This window comes from Ursus arctos, unplaced genomic scaffold (assembly GCF_023065955.2).
Source record: "Ursus arctos isolate Adak ecotype North America unplaced genomic scaffold, UrsArc2.0 scaffold_5, whole genome shotgun sequence".
Classification (NCBI taxonomy): Eukaryota; Metazoa; Chordata; class Mammalia; order Carnivora; family Ursidae; genus Ursus; species Ursus arctos.
This window is the reverse complement of record NW_026623067.1, coordinates 2,810,418-2,824,293: the sequence shown is the minus strand read 5'-3', so window position 1 is coordinate 2,824,293 and position 13,876 is coordinate 2,810,418. Positions and strand designations below refer to the sequence as shown.

General features: G+C 60.9%; 1 protein-coding gene across 17 annotated transcripts in view; it reads right to left on the bottom strand.

The window, feature by feature from the left end:
• OBSCN (obscurin, cytoskeletal calmodulin and titin-interacting RhoGEF) overlaps positions 1-13,876 on the bottom strand; it is a 144,826-nt gene that overhangs the window by 17,233 nt on the left and 113,717 nt on the right. For 11 of the 17 annotated variants that reach the window (XM_057307035.1, XM_057307038.1, XM_057307034.1 and 8 more), the window contains 17 exons: positions 13,798-13,870; positions 13,516-13,583; positions 12,746-12,865; positions 12,485-12,624; positions 11,261-11,461; positions 11,073-11,155; positions 10,711-10,884; positions 10,271-10,427; positions 9,842-9,958; positions 9,599-9,763; positions 9,328-9,486; positions 9,064-9,241; positions 8,564-8,677; positions 6,764-6,931; positions 6,466-6,568; positions 6,089-6,218; positions 5,104-5,212 (listed from right to left, as the gene is read on the bottom strand). In XM_057307035.1, coding sequence (XP_057163018.1) covers positions 5,104-5,212; positions 6,089-6,218; positions 6,466-6,568; positions 6,764-6,931; positions 8,564-8,677; positions 9,064-9,241; positions 9,328-9,486; positions 9,599-9,763; positions 9,842-9,958; positions 10,271-10,427; positions 10,711-10,884; positions 11,073-11,155; positions 11,261-11,461; positions 12,485-12,624; positions 12,746-12,865; positions 13,516-13,583; positions 13,798-13,870 — 2,259 coding nt within the window. Of the gene's footprint in view, positions 1-2,024; positions 2,068-5,103; positions 5,213-6,088; positions 6,219-6,465; positions 6,569-6,763; positions 6,932-8,563; positions 8,678-9,063; positions 9,242-9,327; positions 9,487-9,598; positions 9,764-9,841; positions 9,959-10,270; positions 10,428-10,710; positions 10,885-11,072; positions 11,156-11,260; positions 11,462-12,484; positions 12,625-12,745; positions 12,866-13,515; positions 13,584-13,797; positions 13,871-13,876 lie in introns of all 17 variants that reach the window. The other 6 variants (XM_048220836.2, XM_048220838.2, XM_057307046.1 and 3 more) reach the window with 3 other exon arrangements.

The following is a 13,876-nucleotide window of genomic DNA, read 5'->3' as shown; positions in this document are numbered from 1 at the left end:
TGGGCTCAGGCAATGCATGAGCATTGAGCTCAATGCTGTCACCACCTGCCTGCTATGGCTAAGGCAGGCTCGTGCTCTCTCTCTTCCTCTCATTCAGCTTTTGTCCAACTCAGAGCTCCATCCATCCCTGGAGCAGGGATGAGCCCAGAGATGTGTGCTACCCCTTGGGGTGCACAGCAATTACAGGCCCTCTCTCCTCAGCCCTCAGCTGGTAAGAAGGAAATGCTACACCCCACTTAACTGATGGGGAAACTGAGGCTTGGAGGCATGGCCTATTCAAAAATCGCAGGACTGCTTTCCTGCCTAATGCCCAGGCTCAGGAGCACTAGGCTTGTCCCTGGGCCGGAGCTTGCCCAAACATCAGGGAACCTGGGCCAGGCCCATCTGCTGGCCTCATGCGTCTTCAGTTCGCCAAGGCAGGACAGTCAGTCACATGGGTAGTGGGGTCTTGTCTCCTAAATGCCTCCCTGTGTTGAGCTCATTACTGTCCCAATGAAGGGATGTGGGCATCCTGCACTGAGGCTCCCAGGATAGCAGGTGGGACTGACAGGTGACAGGGGTCTCTCTCCAAGCCCTGTTTCCTCCCCATGTCCATTGAGTCCCCACTCTGTGGTGTGCCCTTGGAGGAGATGCCTGGCACAATTCCTCCAGCTGAGCTCCTCCAGCATCACAGGGTGTGTGTTTCTACCTGCCGAAGCCTGGAATAGACTGGGCTTCAGGATGCCTTCAGGAGTCTCCTAGTCCAGCTGCCCCAGGTGTCAGTCCTCTTTGAAGTCATACTGATGGGGCAGCCTGGCCCTGTCTCTGTTTCTCCATTTTGTCATGTGTAAGATGTAAATAATAAAAATGCTCCCTTCATAGATGAAATGTATAGTTAATCTGTGTATAGCTGTGGCACAGTTGCATACCTCCATGGATGCTTACTTCTGCCCCATGTACTGTAGGCAGCAATGTACCTTGGAGAAGGTAGAAGGAAGTTGAGGAAGGGTTAACCCAGGATCTGACCAAATGTCTGGTGATAGGATTCTCCAAAACCTGGCCAACTACAGGCCCCTTTAGGAGGTCCTAGGCCCATGAGGAACCAACTGGAGCTTCCCAGTCATCTGGTCTTAAACCAGTCTTTCTTGCCTCCTGGCTTTCACAAGCTTTTACACAATCTCCACCTGCACACACCTCATACTGGATCATCCAGGTCAAAACCGACTTTGCTTCCTGTGGGCTTACTCAGCTCCAGACCTCTTGTGTTATTTAATTAGCAACACCCCCAGCCTTGAAGGCACCGAATAAAAAAGGGGACGGTGGGCGTGGCACCGGGGAAATGGGTTATCTGCTGGCTTTCAATCATGAACCATCCTGAGCAAACCTCTTCCCTGAACCCGAGTTTCCCCATCTCCCAAATGCTAGGGTTGGGCCTGGAGATCTTTAAGGGTCCTAGAGCTGTGCTTCTCACCAGGATTACACTATTTTAATTAAATGCAAGTTAATGAGAATAAACAAAATCTAGAATTCAGTTCTTCAGTTGTGCTTGACACATTTTAAATACCCAGTAGCCGCATGTGGCTAGTAGCTGTTCTTGTAGTGGGCATCACAAAGATAGAATATTTCCACTGACAGAAAGCTCTGTTGGACAAAAATGCCCTAGATCCTAGGGTTTGAGGTGTAGAATACTCCCTTGAGCCCACTGTGGGAAGCAGCTCCAAATTAACTGATGTGATTTTGGGTCCAAGCCCTGGGTGAGCCACTGTGAGGTATGCAGAATAAGTCTACCCTGTGGAGGCACAGGAGCCATAGAGGCCCTGGAAGAGAGAGCTGTGAAGTGTGAAGGTAGCCAAGGCCTCAGGGGAAGGTGGGTCCCCTCAGGGGCATCTGCAAAGTGCTGGCAGTCTGCATTGTGAGCAAAGGCTATGTGGGCAAGCAGTTAGACAAGGAGGTGACCAGACCACACGGACAAGGTCCAAGTGGGTTAGTGGGCATGCAGGGGGCACGGCAGTCAGAAGGAAGGTTAGGAACACGCCTGCACTTACATGATGACGGTTTTCTTGGGGACTTTAGTCTCTTGCTCAGTGACTACAAAGAAAACAGTCGGAATAGCGAGGGTTACAGATCAGCCAGCGCTCAGGTGCTGAGCCATTTGAGTGGCATGGCAGTGTAGTAACCTGCTCGGCTTTGGAGCACCGTATCCAAGTCCTGCCTGATCTGCCTGTCTCAGGTTGGAGCCTCAGTTCTGTCATCTTTAACATGGAGATGACAGTACCTGCTCTGAGTGGCTGGGGGATGAGCGAGTGTGACATCACTGTGTTCCACATGAGGAAATGAGGGTCTTGCAAGGACTGCAGCAAGAGTAGGGGCCCTGTCTGGGCTGCCCATGCAGAAATCCCAGCTCCTTCTTCAGCCCATGTGCCCAAGGAGCCCTGTGAATTTGTCAAACCTGAGGTCCCACTTCTCAGACAGAAACTGAAGGCTAGAAGTGGGGGAAGGAAGGGGCCATGGGAGCCAAACTGGGACTGGGATGGCTGGTGCTATTTTATAAAAAATACTAAAGACCAAAGGAATCTCTCCAGGGGAAAGGAACACTGGAGTCCTAGAGATGGCACATCTGAGCTCTGCACCATGAGGCCATGGAAATCCGATCAGGAAAAACCAGAGATGCCTGGACAGGGTCCTGAGCTCCGAGTGAGCAGGGAAACCTAGGTCTCTCCATAGAAGCTCCCCATAAACTCAACTGCCTTGATTGTCCCAGCTTTCCATCTCCCTGGAGTCAGCAGATGGAGGACCTGTGTCCCAGAGACAGGACAGGACTCATCCGGGACCATGCAGCACCTATTCTCACCCATCCTGTGGCCTCTTCCTCGGCAGCTTCTGGGCAGGGCTAGGCTTGCCACAGAGATGCCCTTCCCAGCCACACCCTGCTGGACAGCAGGCAGTCCAGCAGATACCAGTACCCTCAGATCTCAACAGTCCCTCTTGCCATCCTGGGGACAAAGCTGAGTGGGATGCTCAGAAAAGTCAAATGGCATGACCGGGCACATGGTGCTCTGGCTTCCGGTGTGTGGGATTTTAGGTTTTGCTGCAGTGCCACATAGAGAAAGGATTTCCCTTAGATGACCAAGAGTATTTTAAACTGTCTCTGATTGGGTGCATGTGAATTAAAGGTACCAGCTGTGTTTGTATGGCCCTTGGGAACCTCATTTACTTGTGAATGTGTGCGTATGTACGCATATGTGTGCACACAAGTATGTATATATGTACCTGTGTGTGTTTGTGCCAGCTACCTCCTGGAGAGGGAAGCCCCCTGGGAGAGAGATGGGATCCAGCCAAAATGCCTTGTGTGTTTGGATTAAGTTGGGCCCAGAGCGAGCCAGCCTGTTTGCCACCTGCAGGCTGGACTCTGTGTGCAGAGTAGTGGGAAAACCCAGAGCTCCTTCCCTCACCCTCCCCTGATTGGAGTCCCATCCTGCTGCTCTGGAGTGGTAGTCAGGGAACGTCTTGGCTGCTACCTTCCTGGTGCCTTGTTCCTGACCTGACCTGCCACCTGACAGGCTCTAAGCCCCGGTGAATACTGGCAGCTATCAGAGGGGTGCAGCTGTGCGAAGCGGGGCTCCCAGGCCAGTGCAGTTCCAAAAGCGAGGGGGCAGTGCCCACCCCACAAGGCAGGCTGGGGCTCTTCTGGTTGCGGAGCCACCAGGTTAAAGATGAAGCGGCAGGATAGGGTTAGGAAGCAGGAGGCGGCGGGCTCCAACTCCTGGGTCTGTGACGACTGGCCTTCTTGGTTGTGAGGTGCAATGTTTCTGGTATCAGAGGGCTGACCCTCTTGCAGACTTCACAGCCATGAGACGTTGACAGAAAGTGAACCATCATGACAATGAAGTGAATGTCTCTGTAGGACACGCGTGTCGCCAGCCTGAGAGGGAGTGCTGAAATCCTTGCTCAGCACCTCCCGAACATAAGACGCCATATGGCAGGAAGTGCAGGTGCCTGCAGACACCACAGGGCCCTCTGGGGGGCAGGAACATGGACCCCTGCCCACTGTGTGATGGCTGTGGAAGGCATCAAGGCTGTGAGGTCAAGCTCCAGATGCCAGGTAGGCTGACTCTGGGAGGGTCCAGACAGATAGAGGCCCCTGGACATTGGGCCCCAGGACGGACTGGATCCATTAGCCCAAGGCATCACAGAAGCCAACACTCAGGACTTGGGAGGACATGTATTCCAGCCCCTCCTACTGTGAGAACTGAAGCTCCACCAGGTGTTGGTCCAGGCTCTGCCTGCATGCCTCTAGGGACAGGAGGCTCACCACCTGACAAGGTAGCCCCTTCTAGGTGGTGCAACCCAAACTGGAAGAAGCTGTCCCTGGGGCTGCAGCCTGCCCTGTGAGCACCACAGGGCTGCTCTCTGACTGAGCAGGCCCAGGACAGATGTCAGCTGCCCCCCTTTCCGTCCTGGCCATTCATAGGCTGGGCACAGCTGGGACCCTGGACTCAGGTGTGAGTGGAGGCATAAGGTATCCTGCTGCCCACCCTTCACCTCCCACCCAGGAGCACATCTCCCCTCAGTGAGACCCACCCCAGGACCCCAGATGCCACCCCAAGCCAGGGTAGGGAGAAAGAGCCATGGCATTCTATTTTTTCCATGAACAGCCCAACCCAGTGTGGAGGTAGCAGGCCCCTGACACCACTCCCTCTCCTGGTAGCCAAGCTGGGACCCAGCAGCTGGTCCTCTGCACTCAGCACGCTTCCCACAGAATCATCCTCCCCAACGTTCCTGCTATCTATTACGACGCCTTGCTGGCCACTGCCCAGCAGCCTGCCAGGACCAGGCCTGGCCTTTCTACATACTCATTACTGCCACAGGGATGGTAAACAAGACACAGCCCCCCCCGCCCCCCCGCCAGGGCTGTCCTCCAGCCTTGCTGAACCTCTGGGCTCAAGGTTCACCTCATGCTGCCCCAGTAGGGGGCTAGGAACCAGCCCTTGCCCCATGGCCTCTGCATCTTCATCTCTCCCAGCCAGACCCCTCCTTGGCCCTCACTGCCCCTCGTCCAGGAAGCACACCCTGATTGGAAAGGCTGATGGTTTCCCCCCAACCTGGCCCCACAGTACCACTTACCTTCCACCGCTGCAAGTTGCTCCCTGTGAAGCTGTTCCCGGGCCCGCACAGCAGGGCTCTGCATGCACAGCTCTGCCCCGCCCCTCGCAGAGCCCAGCCTGTTCACCAACTGCAGGACGGATGGCAGGAGCCCACTTAGAGCCAGTGGCTCCCTTAGGACCGTCAAGGCCATCTCTAACATGGGGGGCCCTCCCTGGCTGTGTCCCAGAGCCTGCCACAGAAGAAAGTTTCCCCAACAGACCCAGCACTGTGCAGGGGTTTCCTAGGTGGTAGGGACACTTTATCTATTCAGTGTGGTAGCCATGTGGGCCCGGAGCACTGGAAACAGAACCAAATCTTTACCCACAGTTAAGTAACTGATTTCAACTCAAATTCCACGTGTTGGTAGTAGTAACCGAATCACACGGTGTGGGTCCACAGCTAACTCTGGTCTGTGGGCCTCCCCAGGAGCTGCCATGGGGCAGGCCCCATCTAGCCCAACCCAGGCCACCAGAAGCAACCACACAGAGGAGGCTGGCAGCCAGGAAGAGCCACAGGCTGTGCCACAGACCACCACTGGCCCTGCAGGTGGACAGGTGGCTTTGGTAGAGAGGATGCCACCCAGAGTTCCCACCCAGGTCCCTGTCCTTGCTATGGACACTGGGTGATGGGCTGGGGGTCCCAACCTCATTAGGGGATACTGGATGATGGTGGCCAGGGGTGCCTCCTTCATCAGGGACCCTGGGTGACAGTGGGCCTCGGGTCCCTCCCTCATCAGGGACCCTGGGTGATGGTGGGTCTGGGGTCCCTCTCTCATTGGGGACACTGGGTGATGGTGGGCCTGGGGTCCCTCTCTCATTGGGGACACTGGGTGATGGTGGGCCTGGGGTCCTTCCCTCATCAGGGACACTGGGAGATAGTGGGGGAGTCTCCTCCCTCATCATGGTTCAGGGACCCTGGGTGACAACAGGCCCCGAGGTAGATCCCCTGTGCCTGCCCACCTCACCTCACACTCATAATGGCCGAGGTCGTCCTTGCTGGCAGCCAGGATCTCCAGCACCAACAGACCACTGCGGGGCTCACTCAGGGTTCGGTACTTGCTGCTAGGCGTCAGCAGGGCTCCATCCTTGTACCACCTGCAACCAACCCCAGGGGATGAGGAGGGCCTCCCCAGCTTCCTCTACTCGAGACCCTCCTCTTGCCCACCCTGCAAGACTGGGCTTTCTTCCAGAGCCCACGCACTCCTGATGCCAGCTGCCCAACCTCCAGCGGGTACTGCCCTCCCTGCAGCGGGAGCCGCGTTCAGAACCTGCCCGCCCCCCATGCAGCGAGCATGCTGCCTACCTCCCCTCCTGTTTCTTGGGCACAAGGTGCCCAGCCCACCTGATCTGAGGGTGCGGGGTGCCTTCAATGGTGCAGGTGACCTGCGCATCCTCTCCCTCCACAAAAGGAACTGCCCGGACCTTTTTCACAAACCGTGGGGGTACTGTGGGGCGACGCAGCAACGTAAGGGAAAGAGATACAGAGAGACACCATGATGGACCAGGACCCTATCCCCACCTGCGGGTGCCCTGGATGTCACCGGCAGCCCCCCCACAGGCCCGAGCCCCCCATGGGGCCACCGAGGTGGAGTGGGGTCCAGACGCCCTCTACTCCAGCCTCCCTTCCAGGGTGGGCTCACCTTGCACCAGGATCTTGCCCAGCGTGCTGGCATTGCCGGCTGCACTGGCTGCAAAGCACATGTACTGGCCCGAGTCCGTGCCAGTCAGGTTGTCCAGGATGAGGGCACATGAGCCATCGGGGTCCTCAATGAGGATGTGGTGTGGATCCACCTCCACTGGCTTCCCATCTGCAAAGGAAGGCCGCGCTCTCACGGGAGGGGACGCTGCCAGGGACAGGAGACTGGCCTACCTGGGGCCGCAGTCACGGGGCAATGATAGGGGGCCACCGCTAGAGCACAGACCCCTGGTGGGGAGCCAAGCTGGCCACTCTGACCCAGAGTTCCGTCCCCTTCCCCAGACCACTGTGCCCACCGTGTGGCCTCAGAAAGTAGGCTCATAGCAGGGTCCCTGCATGGCATGCTGCCTGAGGCCATGCCCAGAGGGAGGCTCTGAGTCCACAGTGGGGCCCCATCGCACGGGGCATGCTCCTCGTCCTGGCAGGTCAGGGCCTCTGGGGGATCCCCGTGGGGTCTCCCACTGTGATGCTGCTGTGGGTCACAGCGGCACACGACTGTGTGAGCTGCCTGCGCTGGGACGGTGTGTGCATCAGTTTGGGCATTCGGGCTGCACTGGAGACCTGGAGGCCACATGCCAGCCCAGCCCAGGCTCCCCTGCCAGCCCGAGTGACCCCCGGTCGGAGTGTCTTGGTTACCTGGGGGCCTTGTACCCCATCAGTTGTGATTTAGGGCTGGGGCTTAGGGCCACATGACATCAGTTTGACGTCTGCAGGGGCTGTGACAGAGGTAAGCCGTGCCTGCGTGAGTGACCCCCCAACAGACGCCCCGGTCACAAGGCTCAGATGAGTGTCCCCGGGGGCTAAACTGTGCTGCCGTGCATCCACCTGGGAGACATGCTGTCAGCATGACTCCACCAGAGGGCAGGGGGACACCAGGACCCTGCTTGGACACCCAGCTGGACCCCTCCCCACACACCTCTTCCCGCTCCTGCAATAAGCCAGACCCTGAGTGGACAGTCTGCTGAGTTCTGTGAATCCTTCTAGTGATTCACAGAACCTAAAGCTGGTCATGGGACCCCCAAACCAGGGGTCAGAACTGGGGGTGGCCCTGGGGACCCCCAAACAGCAGCTGGTGTCAGAATTGGGGGTGGCCCTGGGGACCCCTGAATAGCAGCTGGTGTCAGAACTGGGGGTGGCACTGGGGACCCCCGAACGGCAGCTGGTGTGAGAACAGGGACCCCCAAAATTTGTGGCTCCCATCACACCCAGAGCCAAACCTGAGACCCTACCATAGGGCCGGCCTCAGCGTCCACCTTGCCCTCTCCTGGCCACGTGACGGCCCCCCCAGAGCTCCTGCATGTCTGCCAGAGAGGCCTGCCAGCTGCCCCTTTGCTTCATTTCCATGAACAGCCGCACCACCTCCCCACTTCCTGCCACACATTTGTCCACCAGTTTGCCATCGGTCTCCCCATCTACACGGCCTGCACTCTTGGGCAGGGCCTATTTGCCACTGCATCGCTGGTACCTGGAATGGGGTGCTAGCCCTCGGTACGAACTCATCAAACAAGACAGCTAAGGAGTGAGATCTGAGGTGGGTGGGGCCACTGTGTCTGACTCACAAGGACAAACGCTCTGCTCTGTCCCACCTCGTCTAGCTGTGCTCCCAGCCAGGCGGGCTGAGTCAGCGGTGAGCCACTGGAATAGGACGCCTGTCCCTCACGCCTGGCTCCCCGACCTGGCCCGACTCCCTCTGTGCAGCTCTTGCTGGTGCAGGATCCACATCCCTCAGGCTGCAGGGGCCTACCTTTGTACCAGCTGATGATGGGCTTGGGTGTGCCCGTCACACGGCAGGCCAGCTTCACGGTCTCACCCAGCTCTGCTGTGCAGTCTGCCAGCTCGTCTTCGAAATCTGGGGGGTCTGAGCGCACACACACACACACACACACACACACAAGCTCTGACCTCTTGGTGGATGGGACAGCGGTGCCCTCATGTCCCTGGTCCAACCCTGGCACAGTCAGAAGCTCCAGGGTCCAAGGGTGTGATTGTTATGGACACTGCCCCTTGCGACCTTCTGTCCAGGTGGCCCTTCACGTCCCTAACACAGTCTGGGCACCTGTCCCGTGCTGGGGAGCCCCTGTGTGCACCCTGAGGCTCCCCTGCACTGAGGTCGGGGTCAGCCCTACACCCCAGCTCAGGCTCCTGAGATGGACCCAGGAGCGGGGCAGGGGTCTGAGGCTCGGGGGCCAGAGAGGCTCCGGTGCTGAGTGCGGCCTCCCTGCCCACCCCGGCGGGAGGACTCACGCCACACGGGCAGGGCCAGGCGCTGCTGGATGCCGCAGATCTCCTTCACCCACGAGTTCTTGGTGATGACCGTGCGGGCCTGCAGCAGGTACTTGCGCACCGAGTCCTCCCGCTCGTGCCAGACCTCGAAGGCTCGGTCGTCCCCCTCTACCTGGTCGTTCAGGTCGATGCTGCTCAGCTGTGGGGGACGGGGAATGCAGACTGACTGTCTGGACGCATACCTCTGCCCGTCCCCGCCCTGGCGCTCCGCCGGCGCCCACGCACCTTCATCATGTTCCGGAAGACATAGCTGAAGGTGTCGGTGCGGGAATCCCTCTTGGGCTTGCAGACCACCAGGTGGTGGCGGAACAGGAAGACATGGCGGTGGTGGCCCTTCCAGGGCATCCGCGCGCCCGGAGCCCCCTCCCACACGATGAAGTGGCCCTGCGGGAGCAGAAGCGCGCAGTCAGCCCGCAGCCCGGAGCCCAGCCCCCCCGCGGGCGGTCCTGGCCAGGCCGTTGGCCGCGCCCCGCCTCCCGCCGGCCGCCTCCCGGACCTGGCGGATGGGCTCGCCCAGGGCCTCCAGGGTGCCGGGGTAGTTCTCCATGAGGGACACGTGCAGCTGGTTCTCGGCGCGCTGCGGCAGGGCTGACACCACCGCGTAGGCCTGCTCCAGCAGTGCGCAGTTCTGCCCGTTCCTCGCCTTGTTGCGGATCAGCTCCTGGGGGACACAGCGTCAGGCCAAGGCCCCAGCGCCGGCGACGAGGCCGGGGAGGGCGCCCAGCGGCGCAACCCCTACCTTGAGCAGGGCCTGGTACTGCTGGACCCGCTCCACTGGCTGCTCCAGGAAGTGCTGCAGGGGCGGTGGGGGCGGCTGTGACGGTTCTGCGGCTGACAGCACCTCCTCTGTATACTTCTGTGGGAGACGCGGGCGGGGTGGGAGACGCGGGCGGGGTGGGGCACACGCCAGTGTCAAAAGAGGCAGAGAGCTGGGGCCTGGGGCACCGGGGTGCGCACACGTGTGGATACACACGCACACCCATGCGCACGCACGGCCCCTCCTCCCAGCCACCCGCACCCCTGCCCCACTGCGCGCACGCACACACTACCCCCCCTCTTCCCCAGCCAGCCGCACCCCTGCCCCACGGCGTCACCATCTGAAGGTGAGCACGGAGCTCCGGGGGCTCTGCTTTTCTCAGTAATCTGTGGGGCCCGGGCTGGGGGGCACCTTGTAGAACTCCTGCACAGCTGTGCCGACCACCGCTGACTCGGCCTGCACGCGGCCCACCAGGAACTCCAGGTACTTCTCAAAGGCCGCCTGGTTCTTGATGAAGCACATGGCCACATCGTCATCTGTGTCGCAGCTCTGCAGCTCCCTCTGGAAGCTGCAGCATAGGGTACGGTGGTCAGGGGGCGGGTGAACACTCAGGTCTGGGAGGAAACAGGCTACCACCCAGGGCTGGGCCGCGTGGCTACTTGGGACTGAGTGCGCTGGGTTGTGGGTGCTGCGGGTGTGGTGGGGGGGGCCATGCGCGTCTGTGTGCATCTTTCTGCAGCTGTGCCTGCGTGCTGGGTGTGCCACGTACACACGTGCCCACATGGGCAGGAGTGTGCCTGTGAATGCAGGCGTGCATGTGTGCACACCCGAGGGCCCACCCGCTCACCCACCTGCTGTGGAAGCGGCTGATGTCCTGCACGTTGCGGAAGATGACTGCCTTCTGGCTGGCCACAGCGGTGGGCACGTGGGGGCAGCGGTCCAGGTGCTGGATGTGGTGGCTCTGCAGGAACTGCAGCTTGCCCACAAAGGCCTGCTCGGAGCTCAGCAGCTCCTGGATGATGGAGCTGGGAGGCGATGAGGTGAGGAAAGACCCAAGGGCTAGTGAAGGCGGTGGGCCGTCTCCTCCTCCCCCGTGCAGCCCACCACCCACTGTCAGAACAAGCCTGGCAAAACAGTGGAGGGAGGCACCCCCACATCTAACCCGCCACCGCCACCACAAAGCTGCTCATGCCCCCGCCTGCTGGACCCTCACCTCAGCCTTGTCTTGTATTCATCCTCAGACACGGCCTCCCCCGGGAACTCGGGGGCCTCAGTGGGCCCCCACTCGGGTGATAGCTGGTGAGAAAATGGGGGAGGGTGGCAGGTGGGGCCCTGTGGGAGTCAGGCTCCAGGCCTCGCGGGGCACAACAATCCCATGACCCCAGCCCAGCTGTCTGGTACCTTGAGCCGCTTGTCCAGGTAGGCGGGGGACACCCAGCCTTGCCGCGAGGGGCTGGACTTGGTGGGCTTGGTGCGCACAAGCCAGCGCAGTGGGTGGGCTGAGTCCAGTACCTCCACATACTGGCCCTCCCGCAGCGAGATGGCATCCTGCTCGGCCCCCAGGGGCAGGTAGTCAGCTGTGACCACGTAGATATCGAAGATCTGGGGGCATGGTGCTGAATCAGACCAGAGGGGGGCCAGCCTGACCTACCGAGGCCCCAGCAGCCCCCAAAGACCGCGGAGGGGCGGGGACCTGGGCAGGGGGCCAGCCTGATCTTCCAAAGCCCCAACAGCCCCCAAAGACCCCGGAGGGACGGGGACCTGGGCAGGGGGCCAGCCTGATCTTCCAAAGCCCCAACAGCTCCCAAAGACCCCGGAGGGGCGGGGACCTGGGCAGGGGGCCAGCCTGACCTACCGAGGCCCCAACAGCCCCCACAGACCCCGGAGGGGAGGGGACCTAGGCAGGGGGCCAGCCTGATCTTCCAAAGCCCCAACAGCCCCCAAAGACCCCGGAGGGATGGGGACCTGGGCAGGGGGCCAGCCTGATCTTCCAAAGCCCCAACAGCCCCCAAAGACCCCGGAGGGGCGGGGACCTGGGCAGGGGGCCAGCCTGACCTACCGAGGCCCCAACAGCCCCCAAAGACCCCGGAGGGACGGGGACCTGGGCAGGGGGCCAGCCTGATCTTCCAGAGCCCCAACAGCCCCCAAAGACCCCGGAGGGACGGGGACCTGGGCAGGGGGCCAGCCTGATCTTCCAAAGCCCCAACAGCCCCCAAAGACCCCGGAGGGACGGGGACCTGGGCAGGGGGCCAGCCTGATCTTCCAAAGCCCCAACAGCCCCCAAAGACCCCGGAGGGGAGGGGACCTGGGCAGGGGGCCAGCCTGATCTTCCAGAGCCCCAACAGCCCCCAAAGACCCTGGAGGGGAGGGGACCTGGGCAGGGGGCCAGCCTGATCTTCCAAAGCCCCAACAGCCCCCAAAGACCCCGGAGGAGCAGGGGACCCGGACAGGAGCCAGCCAGGCGTCCGGAGGCTCCAGGGTGCCTAGCATTGGTCCAGAACAGGCTCAACCATGTCTGCTGATGGAAATCCCATCGGGGGTGGCAGTGAGGCTGGCCACCGAGAAGAATGGGCCCCCCCACCCCACCCCCACCAGTGCCCTACTCGCCCCTGCCAGTCAGAGCACCTCGCCTCTGGAGTCCCCATCCTCCGACTCTGAGGACGACTCCTGGACACTGGAGGAGGGGCGGGAACGGCCATGCCAGGGGGATGCGGATGGCGTCTTGGATTCCTCATCGCTGTCAACTCCGGGCACCTGCAGCTTGGCTGGGGACACAGGGCACATGATACCCAGGAAGGACCTGCATCCCTGTCCCCTCCCCATGGGTCCCCCATGCATGAACAAGGGAAAGCCCGGTCCTCACGCTGCAGCCAGCAACACCCTCACCCTGTGTGATCTTGGCCGACACGATCTCAGTGATCTGGGATGTGAGCTTCTGCAGGAACTCTTCTGTGCCCACCTCGGCCAGGGACAGGTGGCCACGGGCCTCCACTGCCGTGGGCTCTGCTGGGGGCCAGAACCTAGCTCAGCCGGCCATGTGCCCCACAGATGAGCCCAGGTACACCCTCGGGCCCCGTTCCGGGCTCGGGGGCCAGCAGTGCCGAGGAACACACAGACTTGAGACCATCACTGCAGGAAGCTTTGCAGGGTCAGGTTAAGGGTTCACAAGGGCTGCCTGGGTGAGTGGGGGTCAGCCGAGAAGTGACCCCAAAGGTGGGCAACTGGCATGCAGAGCACATGTCCCTCCCTTCTCAACTTCTGTGCAGACTCACTACTTCCGCTAAAGATGTTACAAATACTCCAAGGTGCAGAGAGGCCCCGTGCACGTGGTGGGAAGCAGACAGAAGGACCCCGCTGGGGACGGGGCAGAATCCAGGACAGATGAGGTCTTGGTGGTGGCATGCCCAGCACCTGCCCCTCCCCCCACTGCCCTCACCCAGCCCTCAGCTGTCACCTGCATCCAGGCTGGGCATCCGCAGCCTGCTTGATGTGAGCTCTGAGCCAAGGACCAGCAGGGCTCAGAATCAGGCCCCGCGGAAGGCGAGCAGGCATTTCTGGGGCCACACAGCCTGGGGCAGCCCCCTCCATGCCTCACCCCTGCACTAGAGGCATGTTGGCCTCCACACTGCGAGGACATGCTCTCAACCAGCCCATACCTTTCCTCTGCCCAGCAAGGTCAGCGAACCCCACAGGCTCTGACATCTGTGCAGAGACGGCTTGGGTCCTAAAAGGAAGCAGTGTCCTGAGACAATGCCTCAGCCGAAGCCCTCATGTTACAATGGGGACACTGAGGCACGGAGAGGGACAGGAGCTGGCCCGAGCCACAGAGCCCTCGTGGGGCAGGGCTAGGCTGCAGTCTGGATGGGGTTCCCTCCCCCGCAGCAGCACTGTCCCCCTCCAGGGCCAGTGCTGCTGCTGGCCTGCTCCCCTGCACTCACCCCTGCAGGAAGGTGGAGATGAGGGCCTCCTTCACCCCAGCATGGTCTTCCGCCACCCCCGCCTCCTTGGGCACTGTCA